The sequence below is a fragment of the Martes martes genome (genome assembly GCF_963455335.1).
Source record: "Martes martes genome assembly, chromosome: 2".
NCBI lineage: Eukaryota > Metazoa > Chordata > Mammalia > Carnivora > Mustelidae > Martes > Martes martes.
The window spans coordinates 159881842-159901024 of NC_137889.1; the positions used below are offsets into that span (position 1 = coordinate 159881842).

The following is a 19183-nucleotide window of genomic DNA, read 5'->3' on the forward strand; positions in this document are numbered from 1 at the left end:
TGGTAACTATTATAGAGTGCCAAGCTTGAGGCAAAAGGAGAGTGAATTCTTAGATTTAAAATGTGGCATACAAACGTTTATCCTATCATTTTAATAACCAGATGTTTTAAACGTTCTTCATATAACAAAGGTGGGTTGGAGTGAGGAGGAAAGGGGGACAGACAACCTGCCAAGGCAGTCACAGAACCACAGTACAACTTGATTGTTAGCCTTCTGTTGTCCATTGATACCTGCATACTCTTAATAAAAGTAAGCTTAGGGGCACCTGGGTGGCTCAGTGGGTTAAAGCCTCTGCCTTCGGCTCAGGTCATGTTCCCAGGGTCGTGGGATTGAGCCCCATGTCAGGCTCTCTGCTTAGCGGGGATCCTGCTTCCTCTTCTCTCTCTGCCTGCCTCTCTGCCTACTTGTGATCTCTCTCTCTGTCAAATAAATAAATAAAATCTTAAAAAAAAAAAAAGTAAGCTTTAAAAACCGGAGCTCCATGGAATTTCAGTTTAATGACTTCAATGGAATTAAAATGATTCCATAATATTAACATCAGGTTAATATTGGGCAGGACCCTCTGCTATTTTATTAATGAGTTCCCTTTTGTGCAGGGGTGTGGGTGATTTCCAGCTCTCATCCAACACAGAATACGATAGGCACCTACCAAGTGTTCAGACCTGTCTTCTGGTTATTTTTGTTTCTTCGGAAGAACTGAAGAATCTGTTGGGGCAAGAGATTTGTGGGGGTTTGATGGATCTCCATAAAGCAAAAGCTGTCACTCCGACCACTCAGAAGCACGTACTCCTCGTTCATCTGAGGGTTCACATTAAAAATGACAGGGTGACAGAGTAGGAGCAGCAGTCTCTTTGGTTTTCTTAGTCATGGCAGCAGTTAACAGTGCACTAGTGGCTTAACACACCAACACTTAAGTCCTTATTTTTTTGTTTTTGTTTTTAAGTCATTGAAATTATGAGACTATCATTCACATGGAAGCATTGTAGTTCTTCGGAACCATTATGATCTCAAAAGGAAAGGAGAATGATACAGATACACTGGCTGAGGTGTTTTGAGGTGCATCGAAGTGTTCCAAGCTGTGACTTACCTTAACATGTTCTTGAAGTACCATGGCGTGGATTAAAAGGTATGCTTTAGAAATCTCCCAGTGACCCAGGGTCATGGATAGAATGAACGCTCATGATTCTGTATTTAGTTAAACATATTTTAAGAGATTTTAATATTTAGATTATAGATGTGGTTATAGATTTATGGTAATAGTACTTTTTATTTTGTTAAAAAAAACCCATATATCACAAGCTTGATGAGTGATTTCTGCTTCCCTTCCTCCCCTCTTTGAGATACAGTTATAGAGGACACTGGAGTAAATATTTTCCCTGGATTTTAATAGTAATGGGCTGTAATTTCTTTCACCAAATAGTTTAGGTATTATTCATGTATTGGTCTGTAATTAGCTTTGTGGTTTACATCATAGACTAGTTTCTTTGCAGTGCTGTCATTTCATGGCCTGAATAGGAAATAGATGAATGCTTTAGTTGGAGCCTTAATTTGACCAAATAAAATAATTCTTATGTGGACCATTTATAGTTTGTGCTTTTTGTCTTTTCCAAAGAGTTTTTCCTGAGAGAAAAATGCATGGCTCCCTATTAACAGTGATTGTTGTTGCTTCACTAATTGTATGTATGCAATTAATTATTTATGTGTTTGTGGTATGTAGTCCCCCTGTTATTTGTGGTTGCTAATAGTGGTAATTCTAGGTTTCATATTACCCACTTAACTGTCAAAAATTGTTAAGGTTTTTATGTTCGTACATTTTATTTGACTGACGTAGTCAAAACCAGTTTTTAATTATTTGAAATCTTGGAAACCTCCTAATTTTGTACTGTGTGCTTGCTACTAAATGTTTTCTTATGGATGGTAGAAGTGAATGAACCCAGGAAGAATGCAGAATTTATTAATGTTACATTAAGTTCAGAATTTTCTATCTTTTAGATAGTAAAGAAAAGTTTGTTGGGAAGGTAATGGTTTAAATCATGGATAGGTAAATTTAACAGACATACACTAGTGCAGTCTGTAATTTTTATCACTTAGGCTATTTATGTAAAGATCCTTTTGATATGTCAGCAGTTAAATTCTAAATGGAATTTAGTTATTAAACCTAAGACAAAACTACTTTATGTTAAATTCCAGTCTATAATGACAGTGATCTAATCAAGTTTCTAGGTAAAGTAGGCAGCTTGTAAACCAAGGTAGTCATTCATTTCAACCAGGTATTTTATGTCTGATGGCACACAGTAGTGTCTGCTCTCCAAAAAAGATCTTTTCTGACATAATGGGTTAGAGATGATATTCGATACATTGTTTACAAAATGTAATTCTCTATAATATTTGCTACTTCTACTTAAAATACCTCTTTTTTGGGGTAGCATTTGAGCATCTGTTTTGTTTTAACTCCACACAGGATTCTTGATGCACAGCTAGGGTTGAGAACTCCTGTGGGGAAGGGTTTATAGCTTAGTGGTTAAGAGCTTCGACTTGGGGACCAACTGACCTGTGTTTCAGATCTAACACTTAACTTTATCATTTTAACAGTGTATAAAAATGATCTAGAAAAAAGTTTAAATTTGTATATTAAAAATATAATAACATAAATATATACATATATGATTTATGTTAATGCATTTTACATGTGTGTATATAAAATATGTATGTATCTCTCTATAAAAGTCTGCCTATATCAATAAATTATACACAAAAGAAGCCAGTGTTAGACTAACAGTGGTGATGACTATTACATATCAGATCAGGAACTTGTTTTTTTGGTGGAAGGGAGTAGGAGGGTGCTATTAAATATTTTTCTTCTCTTTAGTCTTATACATTCTCATATGATCTTCCTAGAGCTAAATAAACAATCACTATTTGATGTTTTCAGTTCTTTGGGCTTTTTCTCATCAATGAAAGATGGCCAATAGAGACCTGTAATTTATCTATTGTCCTCTTAGCCTGCTGGGTTGATTTGTGTGTCTCTGAAGCTATGTTTTTCAAGTTGCAGGTTTCAACCCACTCATTAGTGGGTTAAGAAATCGATTCAGTGGGTTATGACCAGCATTAGGAATACATACTAGAATAGAAAATAAAATATCAGCGTGCACTCAGTGTAGGAAAGAGTATTTTAAAAATACTTTCAAGTTTTTAAAATGCAGAAATAAACAAAATATATACCCATTTATGTGTATGTTGATTGGGTTGTTTTAGTAGTTGCCTACCATAGTCACAGATGTCCCTCACAGGTACTATTAGTTCTGTCTTGTTATGCCTTGCTAAGAAGTGACCAGGATAGGTTCCAGTTTGTGGCTTGTATTGGTACGCCATGGTCTTTATCACCTTCAAGGATCACCCTGCAATCCCCTTGCTTTGAAGTGAAGGTTATTACTGGAGAGTATCTAAGAAGTAGAGGAGAATAGGAGAACATAATAATAGCTTTTGGGTGACATTAATCAAGTCTGTTTTATCAAATAGAGTGACGTACTATACTGCCCCTTGGCATACATTCTGGTGTTTATCATCTGTAGATCTGTGTCTTCAGACTTCCAGTAGCAGCCCATTCTGGAGTCAGTGTAATAAGTTGTTGCCTTTCTCCCCTAATTAAGTGAAGCGGAAAAGAACAGAATAGCAGATGTCATGATTATATCCCACAATATGGTTTTGTAAAACTTTATTTCCAGGAGCATGTATATGTACTGAATTGCAGAGACCCAAGCTCTGGTAATGATGAACTGAGAAACTAGATGAAAATCAGTCTTATAAATCGAGGTTGCCAAACTGACCCTTAGTCAGAAGACTTCAGATATCTAAAGCAGGATTATCAGTTCAGTAGTCTTACCTCTGACAGTAAGTTATATTTAATTAGATGTGAGACCTTGTTTTTGTTTTTTGTTGTATTGTTGGTACCCCAGCTTGCCCTGGTAAATATTTATAAAAGCTCATAGGTAAGAAATTTAGAATATTTCCTAGTTGAGGAGGAATTTACTCTTTACTTTACATTGATGAAAGTGACCCATTCAGTTAAAAAAACCCCAAACCTGATAATACATACTAAGACCCACCCAATTCATTTTCCTAGTCCTTATATGTTAAGACTTTTTCATGTCATAGGTGTTTCTTTAATCAGAAGTTAGGTAAAAAGTTTAATGTTGCAAAAAGATTAAGCATAAATCAGATATGACAATATTTTGGGTAGCTAAATGTTAGACCTTTTATTTATTTGTTTGTTTGTTTATGATTAGTGCCTTTGCCTACCGCACTGTCTTCTAACAGGCAGATTATCTGTTTTACAGATTTGTTGAAGATAATCACAGAGTTCCTGGTGAATATTTTAAAATAAATGAAGCTTCAAAGTAGGACAATATCATCATATGTATGTTTTAGGATTGTGTCTAAAATACAGTTTTGTCCTTCTTAGAAAACAATAAGAGAATGAAGATTTCTGGTAAATCGTTTCATAGCAATGGAATTTGTATATTAGTTTTCTACACTTGGGAGTTGAAAAATGGAAGAAATCTTTGCCAGGATAGGAGGCCAAAAGATGATAAGCACAATTCATCTTTCTCTGCAAGTTCTTGGAATTTGAGTCAAGCATACATAGTTCCTGCTCTGAATTGGGTATGATGTACTAAACTTAGAAATCATGTTTTGAAATTACAGAAGATAAAGTAATAACCACCCCCCCAACCAGTGGATTAAGTACCCTGATGATGGTTGCTTACCTTTGCACCGGTGTGTATAGGCATATGTTGCTGGTGGTGAAGGGAGAAAACAAGAGCCTATGTATTCTATTACTTTGTTTTCCCCAAACCTCTCCCCCGCCCACCAACCTGAGGTTGCCTTCTCCCAGACTCTCCCAGTTCTTCCGCGTATCAACAGCATTGCTTGGCTTTTCAACATTATTTTAGCCCTGTTACTACGACCTCACCACTTGTTACCTCGTGTTGCTTGTCCTGTTGAGAGTACGAGGTATCATGTTGTTACTTTCTGGCATTTGTTCTTCAGAACTGTGTCCCTCTAGCTTAGTTATCATCATGTGTGAGAATGAGAATGAGAGCAACTTGGCTTTTTTTGTTTTGTTTTGTTTTTGGTAGATTTTTCTTCCTAAAGTGTAGTTTAGAAAGAAACTAAACTATGTTCTAGTTTAGTTGGCCTAGAACGGAGATCAGTGGCCACAGATGGCACTCCAACCACACACCTAGGAGTAGAAGAAAGAACATATTATAAATTACTATGTTAATTATTACAAATGGTTCCAGTATACTTTTGGTTACTAAAAACAAGTTAAAAACCCTCTGGGAATGAAGATGAGCTGCTAGAGAGATTTTAAAAAGGTGTTTTTGATTCTGAAAATAACAAAGGTTTAAAAATCTTTTGTATAAATGTAGCATTATTAGCATTGGGCACTTTCTCAAGCTAATTTATATTTCATTACTTTGAGAAACAAAGCTATTTTGTATTTGTCTGGGATATCTTATTAAAATAATACTTTAGAATCCCATCTCAAGCATGAACCTAATTGAAGAGTGGAATATGCTATACCAGTAATTGTTATGAAAATCAAGGAATATCTTTTCAAAAACACGACAAGGTCAGTTTATCTTGTAATATATTTTTTAATGATTTATTTATTTAATTTAGGTTTTGGGGAGGAGAGTGTATGTAGGAGCCAGGGGGAGGAGGAGAAGGAGAAGGAGATAATTTTTTTTTTTTTTTTAAACAACAGTCAGTGTTTATTAATTCACAAGTTTCTGTGTGTTCAGAATTTGGGGGCAGTTTAGTTGGATGGGTTTTTAAAAAATTATTATTAACATATAATGTATTATTTGCCCCAGGGGTGCAGGTCTTTGAATCATCAGGCTTACACATTTCACAGCACTCACCGTAGCACATACCCTCCCCAGTGTCCACAACCCAGCCACCCTATTCCTAGCTCTCCGCCCCCCAGCAACCCTCAGTTTGTTTTGTGAGATTAAGAGTCTTTTATGGTTTGTCTCCCTCCTGATCCCATCTTTTTTCATTTTTTCCTTTCCTACCCCCCGCAGCCCCCTGCCCTGACTCTCAAATTCCTCACATCAGAGAAATCATATAATTGTCTTTCTCTAATTGACTTACTTCGCTCAGCATAATACCCTCTAGTTCCATCCATGTTGTTGCAAATGGCAAGATTTCGTTTCTGTTAATGGCTACATAGTATTCCATTGTGTATGTATACCACATCAAGACAAGAGAATCTTCAGCAGGCTCTGCACTGAGCACGGAGCCTGACATGTGGCTTGATCTTGCCACCCCAGGACCATGATCTGAGCTGAAATAAAGAGAGGCTTAACAGACTGAGCCACCCAGGCGTTCCTATCTTATAGTATTGAACTGGTAGGTGATTATGAGGAGAATATTCTGTAGGTGAGCCGGAAAGTATGCACACATGCCAAAACTGTTGCTTAAATGAGGAGTAGTTGCACTGATCTGTGATGTAGCCAGGTTCTAACAGATCAGAGTGAGTGAACTGCAGATACACTAGTGGCAGCTTTCATTGCCCCTATAAGTCTTCAGGCATTGCTTTAGCAACTATCATGTCAGCATATAGTCTTTAAAAATAATGACTGTAATTGTACTACTTTGGAAAATAGTGATCAGAAAGGACAACTGTGCCACGCCCCCCCCCCCCCCCCCATTCCTTGATTATTTATTATAAGGAATCCTGGGGAGGAACTCTTGGGGTGGTTGGATAGGACAAAGAGCATTTTCAAAGCACTTAATTTTGGTTGAGTGCTTTTGTGTTTCATTACAACAGTAGGTGGACAAAGGTGATTAAAAATGTGCTAGAAGTGCTGATGGTAACAGCTAAGCAGCTAGATTAATCAATATGCATGAAATTTAGCTTTATTAAAACTCTGTTTTGGTTGAAATTCTTGTGGAAAAAGTAATCTGTGAGTGAGAACTTAGGACCTGGGGCAAGGATGGGGAAGATACAGTTACTATGTTATCAAACTGGAGTGACTTGGAACAGGTAAAACCCACTGAAGGCACTTTTGAAGTAAAAGCTCTTGCTCCAGATGCTGGGAACCAATTTTCAATCGTACCCTCCCTACCTCTGCAGTTACACACTTTGTTTTGTTGACTACCATATCCTCTGCCCCAAGACACTGACTGGTCATAGCAGGTACTTAGTAAATATTTGTCAAATGAATGAACTTTTGGTAATATAGGTTATTAAGACATGTGTCTGTCCTGCTGTGGCAGTTTACCAATAGAGAGAATGAGTGGATATAATAGGAAGTAATCACATTTTGAAATGATTGTAACTTCTACAGTTTTGTCATCAGTGAACTTTTTTGTGAGTTAAATTGTCTATTAAAGACCAAGGAAATCTTTGGGACCCTGGGTGTCTCAGTCAGTTAAATGTCTGATTTTTTATCTCAGCGCAGGTCTTGATCTCAGGGTCGTGAGTTCGCGCCCCATGTTGGGCTCCACGCTTCGAAGTGGAGCTTACTTAAAAAAAAAAAAAAAAACGAGAAAGTCTTGAGTGGATAATAGCTAACATTTAATGAGTATTGGACTTACAAAATGCCACCTGCACCTCTCCAGGTTGTTAAAATTAACATTTATATTTTATATATGTGGAGACTGAAACTCTATAAACTGTGAAAGGGCTAGAGTTGTTTTTTTGTTGGAAAGACCTGAACTTTAGGGGAACAAAAGTTGGAAATAGTTTATACAATAATTCAACAGATTTTACTCACAATGGTAGATCTCCAAGTGTGAAGTTTGTTTTTTTTTTTTAAATAGGGAAAGAATGATTGTGATCTGTGCTTGTATCCCACAGAAGAAAAGCTCTGTATTTGAACTAAAACATTTCCATATTTGGGATTGACCAGATTTAGTTTGTTAGGAGGTGGACAGTTGCCCTTTTATGGCCACTAGACACTCCATCGCTTTTATTTCTCTTTAACTTGGTGGCTCTGGCACTTCCTCAAGCAATCCTTTTCTTTTTTACTGCTGTCTTGCATTCCGGTGTTCTCTTTCCTTTCTTCCCTTCTACCCTACAAGCCCCTCCCTCCCTCATTTACATGCAGCCTGAACAAACAAGAACATTTGTTCTACATTCCTCTTACTTAAAATAATATGTGAACAGTGCTTTCGAGTCCGAAAACTGGGCAGATCAAGTGAGAAATGAGGATGTTATGAAAATAATATAAAATACAGGTCCTAGCAAGTTGTCCAAAAGTCAAGAGGGCTGACCCCAGGACAAGTAGTGTTCCTCTTTCAGATTAAAAGATTTGTTGAGTATAATGACCAGACTAGTAGGATTAATTCTTGAATACTAGAACCAAACCAAGGCACTGAGGGATAACCAGGAAAAAAAATTAAAAATCACCAATTTAAATGACTCCTCTTTAATTCTGGTTCTCATTCTGAAGTTCAAATTTATACTTAGAATTAAGGCTTTAACTCTAACTTCAGTCTTAAACTTTCCTTCATACCTAGGAACCACCATGATTTTAAAAGCCCAGGGTGTTAAATGTGTTAATTGCATCATTATATTGACATATATAATAGGTATTATATTAGTGTTTGATTATTGATATTACAGTGCAAAACTGCTTGGGTGAAATTGCTGAAGACCTATACCTGGTATATGTAAGTTTTCCTTTCAGTTAGTTTTAGACTCATCAAAACTACATGAAGGAACATGGACTTCTGAGGACTTCTTTTCAGGTGTATTGTTTTATTGTTTGTAGCTCCATTTAGGTCTTTTTTTTTTTTTCTTCAGAGATTGTATTTATTTGCCAGAGAGAGAGAGAGAAAAGATAGCGAGAGAGGGAACACAAGCAGGGAGAAGTGGGAGAGGGAGAAGCAGGCTTCCCGCTGAGCAGGGATCCCGATATGGGTTTCGATCCCAGATCCTGGGATCATGACCTGAGCCGAAGGCAGACGCTTAACGACTGAGCCACCCAGGTGTCCCTCCATTTAGACCTTGATGTCACTTACAGAATCTGTCAGAAACGTGGATTATCACTTTTTTGAAGTTGTGTATTGTTACTGTTGAGCAAGTAGTAACAGTAATGTTTATCAGGACACTTTCCATGGGAAAAGTAGTTTAATGAGGGTGAGAAAGTTGTCATCATCATAGGTTTTTGACTTGGGTAAAATAGTTCCTTTATCTCCACATTGTAAAACTTGTAAATTTAATATCAGTTTATTTGGGAGACTATATATAATTTTTTTCTCCAATGTAGAAAATAATTTATTTTAGATTGATTTGTTCATAATTATTGTTTAATTCAAAGTAGTCTAAACATTAGAGTTTAAGACCTACTATTCCATAATTTCTGTTGCCTTTTTTCTCTTTTTTTAATAAATGACTTGCTATTCTGGTTTATTGGTTTAGTGAACACGCACTGTCTCTAGGCTTATATTTGAAAACTTCATGTTAATACTGTACACTCTTGAGTCAGTGTTAATGTGAATAATACAAGCTTATAACTTTGGCCATATTTCTCTGATGTGCACTTCGGCTATTAAAAAAAAAAAAAAGATTATTCAGCATGAAGGTTATGACCTGAGAAAAAAATCCACTGTACATGTTTAATTTATTGTGTAAACAAGTTGGTATTTTTTTTCCATTACAGGGATATTTAGTTATAATTCTTTAAAGGTTCTGTATTCCATTAATCCCTAGAGCTATTAACACTTCAGATTCCCTGGTTTATTTAACCTTATGCCATTGTTTCATATTCTCTCATCCTTGAAATTCAACAGTTTTGGTTTGCTGAGAAATAGTTTACAGGTTAAAAAGTGATTTTTCTGAAACATTAAATAAATTTTCATAGGATAGGCGGTTTATTGAATGGAAAAAGCAAATAGGCATTAATTCTTCAGTGAACTAGGGGGAAAAGAAGTCCTTATTTGGGGAAGGCAAAGAAGATAAACAGTAAGGACCAGAGTGTGGGTCTCATTCTCTTGACCTTAGTATGGTTGGTATGTAATTAGAAGTTGGGGAAGGTCCTACCTTCTGACTTTCTGAGCTTCAGTTTTTCTTTCTAAGTTTGAAAGAATGCCTGCCTCTCGTGTTGTTAATGAGAAGTAAATGAGAGCATATATTTGTTGTTATTTACTTTTCTCTTCTGATATATGCGTCCAGTTTAGGAAGCGGTGGATGTAAGTAGTAATGAGAGCTTCATCTAATCTTACGGAATCAGGGAATGGAAATGAAGATAATTTGAAATACAGTTGGTAACATTAGTCAGTGAATTGCTTGTGGCAGAAAGCAAGAATGAGAAGAGGTCAATAATACTCATAACTGTAGAGAAGAGAAACTGCATGTCTTTTGGGAGCACACAGATATGGAAGTTGGTGAAAGGAATGTTAAGAATTAAGTTTTTACAGTGGAGTTTGAAGAAAAACGTATCCTCCTATTTTCTCATTAGACAATTGGATGTCAGGCAGTTGACTGGACAGTCAATTAGTAAATTAGCCCTAACAACAGCTTTGCAGTTTGTCTAATTTAAATTCATAGCACAGGAAAATACTGAGTAAATACATAGCACGAATGATCCAAATGGTGAGATTTCAGCCTGCATCTATAAAAGGCGTTATCCTTGTTTTCTTCATTGCTACCCCTTAACTCCCAAAGCTTTTGCTCCTTCTTGGATTAGTGCTTCACCACCAGAAGTTACTGGTGATTGATATTTTTAATCACTTCACAGTCATTCTCAATGCAGCACCTTTCTTTTCGTCTGCGTTGGGCAGAGAGGCTCCTCAGATGATTGTTAAGAGTATCAAGTTGCTTGTAGCACCACCCAAGGTAAAACGGTTTGCTGTCAGATTGCAGGGTTGATAAACACCTGTACCCCTGTCTTGTGTGTTACTTTCCAGTGCCCCCCCCCCCCCATCACACACACCTCCTGCGAAGCTTGAGGGAGCAGATACTAGCTGCTTGTCCTGTGTTTTTGGTCCTCGGGGTGCATGAAGGCAGTGCGACAGGGTAATGGCTCAGATATACTTAAGCAGAAAGCCATTCTTTAAGCTTTGAGTTGTGGTTAAGACCATTTCTTCATAGTGGTTTTGGCATTACCACAAATGCAGGTTTATTTTAATATGACATGTGATAACAGAAGGCAAAGTTACCATGTGGAAGAAATATCATTTGGGTATTAACATTCAGGCAGAAAGGCATTTCTTTATTCATGCAATGGTGTTATAAAAAAACATTTTGGAGGGGCACTTGGGTGGCACAGTTGGTTAAGCATCCAACTCTTGGTTTTAGCTCAGGTCATTATCTCAGAGTTGTAGGACAGATCCCTGTGTGGGGCTCTTCACTCCACATGGAGTCTGCTTGGGTTTCTCTGTCCCTCTGTCCTCCCACATGCACATGTGGATGTGCAAATGCTCCTTTTCTTTCTCTCAAATGAATAAATCTTTAAAAAAAATTTTGGAAATCTGTTCCCTATTCCGAACATATGAATTTTGATTTTATTATTTTTGTTTTTTAAAATTCTCCATTTTAATTCGGTGTCCTATTTTACATATTTTAAGATGATAATTGCCATCTCTTATTTTGCCCTTAGGGACAGGTTTCTTTGAAAGTGCTTAACTCCGTTACAAACCTGAGTCATAGGGACACCTGGATAGCCCAGTCAGTTAAGCATACCTCCGCTCAGGTCATGATCTCCAGGATTGTGGGATCCATCACCCCCCCACCCACCACGGGCTCCCAAGGAGTCTGTTTCAGATTATCTCTCGCTCTGCCCCTCCCCTACACTTGTGTACTTGTTCCCTTAAACAAAAAAATAAACCCAAGTCAGAGCCTTACCTTTATGCGTTAGACTTTATTATGGCTATCCTATCCATAAATGTTCTGGTCTGGGTTATTTAAGAGGAAAATAAAAGGCGGATGTACTGCTGAATTCAAATACTTGAGAATACCAGATTGTGTGTTCGAGATTTGGCTATTTAAAAAATTGGCCAAACATGGCTTGTTGGAGTTGGGCTAGTACTGTGTCTGTATAATTTCTAACAACAGAAAAAAAGAATGTAAAACCTCTTTGTTAGCTGAAGATGTCTGTGTAGAATTTTGGTCCTTTTCAACTCAGAAAAAAAATGTACTTTGCAGAATTATGATTGATAGTGTAAATAGTAGAGTCATGAAACTCTCATAGTTCCCATTGCAATTGTAGCATTTGCCCTTGTGCAGGAAAAATGTAAGAGTAATTGTCCAATTTATGACATACATAGACGTTCACACGTCTGTCCATTTGTGTGTAGTAGCTCAGGTATGACTGCCACAGTAGTTGTCTTTAGATTTACTGAATTTTATGTATTTATAGCTTCAGACAGCATTTTTTTTTACTTTTTAGTATTCAAAGAAAAATTTATCCTTTATTAAATTTAGTCAGTAGGTGAAATATTAGGAGGGTAAAGGAAGAAGTTTTCTGAGCTTTCAGGTTTTTTGTTGAACCCCTCACTGAAGCAAATCAAATCTTGTATCATAGAAAGTTTTAGAATCAGTTACTGCACTTTAAGAGTCTGTCATAAAAATTCATGCTCCAGGGGCACCTCCATGGCTCAGTCAGTTAAGCACCTGCCTTCAGCTCAGGTCATGATCCCCTGAGCCCCTTTCCATCAGTCTTCCTGCTCAGCAGGGAGTCTGCTTCTCCTTCAACTCTGCTCCTCCCACCTCTCATTGTCTCTTTCTCTCTCTCTCTCTCTCTCTCTCAAATAAATAAATAAATAAATAATCTTTTAAAGAAAACTTCATACCCAGGCACTCTCTTCACATGTTGGTATCCAGAATTGAACTGTAATTAAATTCTATCTTAATGCAGAGCATATGGAAGATCATGAACAAAGTTCACGTTATGTTTTGTTCAAAACAAGTTACATTTTGAACAAAATTTACCATTATGTAAACTTAGGCAAGGTAGTTTCTAAGCTAATTTCTTCGTCTGTGTAATGAGGATAATAGCACCCACCTTATGAGACTGATAGGTGTATGAAGTTGAGATATGTGGGCACAGTCCCTAGCCTGTGCCAGTCTTCTACTAGCTGCTATTACAGTATAATCTGTATGGTTAAGGACTGTATTTCTTATTTGTTGCCATGTGTTGCAAGTCTAGTGTAGTGCCTAACATATAGTAGGCACTTAAATATGTATTAAATGGTTAAAATAAAAAGGAACCATGGGACGCCTGAGTGGCTCTGTGGGTTAAACATCTGCCTTTGGCTCAGGGCATGATTCCAGGGTCCTGGGATCGAGTTCTGCATCAGGTTCCCTGCTCATCGGTGAGTCTGCTCTCCCCTCTGCCTGCCGCTCCTCCTGCTTGTGCACTTTTATTTTAATAAAAATAAAAAGGAAGCAGAATCTAGGAAAACAATTATACTCTCCCTCCTTCCTCTTTTCAGTTTTAAATGAGATAGGCAAAGGAAGCCAATTTTAAAATTAATAAGGGGAGCATTCCAATCCTAGTACATAATCAGTATTTTTCCATGACACTTTTCTTAATATAGAATACATACATCTTGTAGTGGTGTAGCCAAGGACTAGAATCACTACCTTATAAAATTTTGATGTTAAAACAAAATTTGAAGACAATAGGATTGCAGTCCATGAAAGAACTTTTTTTTTCAAAAAAGAGAAAGCCATTCATTCAAAAATACTAAAGATACATATATTTATACATACTACACAGAAATATTTTTCCAAATTAATAAACCTACAAAAACAAAGCATACAAATTGTAAATGTACAAGAAAGTGAAATTTCACAAAGTGAATATACATGTGTGACCATCACACACCAATATGGAAAGAAATTATCAGCTTCCTAGAAGGCCTCTTGTAGCCACTTTTAGTATTAGTCTCTATACCACTCTTTTGAAGATAACCTGTATCCTGGTGAACACTGCAGATGAGTTTTGCTTGTTTTTGAATTTCATATAAGCAGAATTAGACAGTTTTGTATCTTTTTGAGTCTGGTGGCTTTTGCTAGTGATGAGCTGATCACATCTGTGGTGATAGTTTGTTCACTTTGATTGCTGAGTAGCACTCTATTATATAATTATTCTATAATTTATCTGATCCTTGACAGTGGCCTTTTGGGTTGTTTCTGGTTTGGGGTTATGTCTGATGATGCTATGGACATTTATGTCTTTTGGTACCCATTTATACACATGTGATAATAACGTTTTACTACTCTTGAACTTCATCAGCAATGATAATCAAAAGTCAGCAAGCATATATTGGAAACTTTGTCCATCATCTTATCAGTATTGCTACATTCTCAGGTGTACTTTTTTTTTAAAAAAGATTTTATTTATTCATTTGACAGAGAAAGAGAGAGAGAGATCACAAGTAGGCAGAGAGGCAGGCAGAGAGAGAGGGGGAAGCAGGCTCCCTGCTGAGCAGAGAGCCCGATGCGGGGCTCGATCCCAGGACCCTGAGACCATGACCTGAGCCGAAGGCAGAGGCTTAACCCACTGAGCCACCCAGGCGTCCCCCTCAGGTGTACTTTTATTAAGGAAGAGACAGGACATTTATGTACTACCTGATTGCATGGTACTACTTCTGAGGCTATTCTATTCCACAGGCAGAGTCAGGATTAAATTAGGAAGAGACCCATTGGACCTGACTTCTACAGGGAAACATTCTTTTCTTACTTCTCCTGTTTCCTTTTCCATGTGATGTGTAATGCTTGCCCTCTCTCCTCTGTGTTTATCCTTTGATTCCTCACCAGGTACATGGAAAATTTTATTTTTAGAGTATTAAGACTCCATATAGACTCCAACTTTAAAATTGCGAGGTCTTTTGGCTTAATAGTTATTTTTTTAATTGAAAATTACCTATTTTTCCATAGTTTGTTAATTCTTTGGAGGCAGGAACTTACTCTGAAAAACCGCCTGAAATGTAACTTACTTGTCTTCCTCATATCCTTTTCTATTAAAAATCTCCTTGGCCCTTTTTGCTGTGGGTTAAGCTTCCCTAACAGAAATCATCAATGGGTACTTCTTGGGGTTGTGACCTATCTCTGTGCCAAATGCGTCTTGTTCACTTATCCTCGGCAGTGGTTAACAGGTAAATAGAGCCCTTTCCAGACAGATTTTATACACTAAATGTTGCATGTATTTCCAAGAGTAGAACCCGTGAAGAACAGGTGAAAAAAAAATCCTGTTATGGATGGTTGTATACTCCTATGGCTTTCTCCTTCTCCTTCAATTTTTGTTCATTCATTCATTCATTCATTCATTTAGAGGGAGAGCACACTAGAGCAGGGTGGGGGGAGAGGGACAAGCAGGCTCTGTGCTGAGCATGGAGCCCTCCTTAGAGCTCAATCACAGCCCGAGTCAGAATCAAGAGTCCAGTGCTGACTGAGCCACCCAGGTGCTCCACTCTTATGGCCGTCTAAATTTCATTTTAGGTAGGGGGAAAATGTTTTTTTACTTTGGCTGGCTTCTTCATTCCTTCCTTCCCTCCCTACCTTCCTCCCTTGTCTTACTAGGGTTGGAAAGAATATTTAAGAAATGAGAGAAAAGTTAATACTTTTTCTGATTAATATCAGATTTATTTCTTCTGGCAAAAAAATTTTAGTTGAACACCTAGCCTTCAGAGAACTGACAGCCATTTAACATGTGCAACAGAAAATTTGTAGAGAGGGAAAAAAGTCTTCACTACTTATAATTTGAGTTGGGGATGAGAAATAAGATGAGAAGTGTGTGGGAGAAAACTTTGTGACTTCATCTCATATACAAGCCAGTTGTCCATGATCACTTGTGGATTTTCTGTGAAAGATGTTTAGTCCTGAACAGTTTCTGATAGGTTGCTTGCATGTTCTCTGGGCTGCCCTTCCTTGAAGGGTAGAGATTTTCAGATAAACTCCTTTCTTTCTTTTGTGTCTTTGCTTTAATAGTAGTAGTAGGAACCATTTGTGTGTGTGTACACATGTGTACTTTTTTCTCTTTATATATACATATACTCCTCATTTGTTTTGGCACCTCGTTGTCTGTTTTTAAATTACTAGGCAGCTGTCACTTGACCTGGTAGTAACATAGGACCCCTCAAAGCTAAGCCACTATCCCCCTGGAAGCCATAGGTGTTTTTTTTTTAAAGTGAGATTATATGTTTTTGTTTTTAAAGATTTTATTTATTGATTTGAGAGACAAGTGGGAGGAGAGGGAGAAGCAGACTCCCACTGAGCAGGGAGTCTGATGTGGGGCTCAATCAATCCCAGGACCCTGGGATCATGACCTGGGCAGAAGGCAGACACTTACCCAGCTGAGCCACCCAGGTACTGAGTTATATGAGTGTAAGCCATAGCTTAAGGCAAAACTAAATGTATTGTTTTGTGTGGTAAAATATATAGACCCTGTGGTTAGTGCTGTGAAATGTGTAAGCCTGATGATTCACAGATCTGCACCCCTGGGGCAAATAATACATTATATGTTAATAAAAATAATTTTTAAAAATATATAAAGAACCTAAAATTAACCATTTCAGCTGTTTTTAAGTGTACAGTTCAGTTGTAGTAAGTACATTTACATTATTGCACAACCATTACCACCATCTGTCTCCAAAGCATTTTCATCTTCCCAAACTGAAACTTTGTACTCATTAAATACTAGCTCTCCCCCACCCCATGCCCGCCTCCACCCCAGCTCCTGGCAACCACCGTTCTACTTTTCTATGAATTTGATTGCTCTAGGCACCTTAGAGAAATGGATTCCTAGAACAGTTGTCCTTTTGTGTCTGGCTTATTTAACTTAACATAATGTTTTCAAGGTCATCCACATGGTAGCATGTATCAGAATTTCCTCCTTTTAAGGCCAAATAATATTTCATTGTGCATATATGCCACATTTGTTCATCTCTTCATTCATTAGTGTAGGCATTTGTGTTGTTCCACCTCTTGGCTGTTGTATATATTGCTGCTCTTAGCACTGGTGTGCAAGTATCTGTTTGAGTCCCTGCTTTGACTTCTTTTGGGTTTATACCCAGAATTGGAATTGATGGATCAAGTAGTAATTGCGTGTTTAACTTTTGGAGGAACTGCTATAGTGTTTTTTGCAGCGGCTGCATCATTTTATGTTCTCGTCAGCAATGTACAGGATTCTAGTTTCTGCGCATCATCTCCAACACTGTATTTTCTGTTATTTTTTTAAAAATATTTATTTATTTATTTGACAGAGATCACAAGTAGGCAAAGAGGCAGGTAGGCATGGGGGGGGGAAGCAGGCTCCCTGCTGAGCAGAGAGCCCGATGCGGGGCTCTATCCCAGGACCCTGAGATCATGACCTGAGCCAAAGGCAGAGGCTCAACCTACTGAGCCACCCAGGTGCCCTGTATTTTCTGTTATTGTTGATGATTGCCATCATAATGGGTGTGAAATGGTATCTCATTATGGTTTTGATTTGCATTTTCCTAATGATTAGTGATGTTGGACATCTTTTCATGCTTATTGGCCTTTTGTTTATCTTCTTGGACAGATGTCTATTCAGGTCCTTTTTAAATTTTTTTCCTTTCCTATATTTTTTAAGAGTTTTTTTATTTATTTAACAGAAAGAGACACAGTGAGAGAGGGGAACCCAGCAGGGGGAGTGGGAGAGAGAGAAGCAGGCTTCCCACCCACCAGGAAGCCTGATGCAGGCCCGATCCCAGGACTCTGGGACCATGACCCGAGCCGAAGGCCGATGCCCAACAACACCCAGGGGCCCTTCCTTTCCTATTTTTAAATTAGGTTTTTTGTTGTTGATTTAGAGGTGTTCTTTTTATATTCTGGGTATCAGTTATATGAGGTAGATGGTTATTTACATTTCTTTCCTTTTTTTTTTTTTTTAAAGATTTTATGTGTTTATTTGACAGAGAGAGACAGCGAGAGAGGGAACACAAGCAGGGGGAGTGGAAGAGGGAGAAGCAGGCTTCCTGCGCGGGGCTCTATCCCAGGACCCTGGGACCATGCCCTGAGCTGAAGGCAGATGCTGAATGACTGAGCCACCCAAGAGCCCCTATTTACATTTATTTCTAAACCAGTATACATAGGTATTTGTCTTGAAGGATCTATTTCAGTTTTACCGTATTTATTAGAGTAAATATCATTGAGTAATCCAGCCTTGACGAAGTAGTGGTTTTATTGGGTGCTCATGCAGTGCCAGGCACTCTTTTAAGATGCTATACACATATGAACATTTTAAATTCTTGGAAGAATCCTATATGGAAGTACTTTTATCTGTGTTTTCAGTTGAGGGAACTGAGACATAGAGTTTAAGTAACTTCCATTAGTTTGCATTAAAGCCAGGATTCGAATTTAAGCAACCCAGCTCCTGAACCACAGCACTTGTTACCTCTCCCATATACGTTACATTTTGTGTTCTCATCAGATGACACTTTCACTTCTTGAACACTGCCTTAAAAGGTAGTTCATAAGGTCAGGTAAAGTGTCTAAAGGAGTTCTTAACAAAAATTAAACAGATAGTTAAGATTGAAACCTATTTAAACTTCTTTTAAGTTGCATTGTATTTCCCTTTGTGGAAGTATATGTTTTCCATAAGGGTGTGAATTGCTTTATTTGAATTGGGCATATTTTTTCTAAAGTAGCCAGCCCAGTGAAATTTGCGGAGACAATTTTTTTTTGAGTAAATTTTTAACTTGTATGCCTTTTCCTTTTTTTATTTTAAGGTGGCTGTGTTCTTAACTTGGTGTGAGTTGATTTCTAGAGAATGCAATTTCATTTGCTATTTACCTAAGTCAAACCTAATTAGTAAAGAATAAAACACCTGTTTAATTGTATAATGCATTGTAGAGCAAAATGGAATTTTTGCCACTATCGCAGATAGTAATAGTGGCATTATCACAGGTAATTTTGTGTGTAGGGCATATGTATTGTTTTATGTGTGCTTGGGGTAGAGGATGAAAATGTAGATCTTATTTCCTCATTGAAAAATGAATGCTCTTTACTGGATCATTTTTTTGTTATATGTATATAGCTATGACTGGGAGGTTATAGATAATCAGCAGTCTATTCCTGATTGTACACATGGAATTTAAAATTTTTTTGTTTATACAGACAATGCTTTATTCAGTATCTTGGTATGCATATTTGTCTACCTATATAATAAATTTCCAAAATCAAATGTCTAGGAATTCAAAG

General features: G+C 37.4%; 1 protein-coding gene across 2 annotated transcripts in view; it reads left to right on the top strand.

The window, feature by feature from the left end:
* RBPJ (recombination signal binding protein for immunoglobulin kappa J region) overlaps nucleotides 1-19183 on the top strand; it is a 106345-nt gene that overhangs the window by 37193 nt on the left and 49969 nt on the right. The window contains exon 2 of one of the 2 annotated variants that reach the window (XM_080797253.1): nucleotides 944-1126. The exons of the other annotated variant lie outside the window; for it this stretch is intronic. Coding sequence (XP_080653379.1) covers nucleotides 1110-1126 — 17 coding nt within the window. The 5' untranslated portion in view covers nucleotides 944-1109. The remainder of the gene's footprint in view (nucleotides 1-943; nucleotides 1127-19183) is intronic. 2 annotated transcript variants of the gene reach the window in all.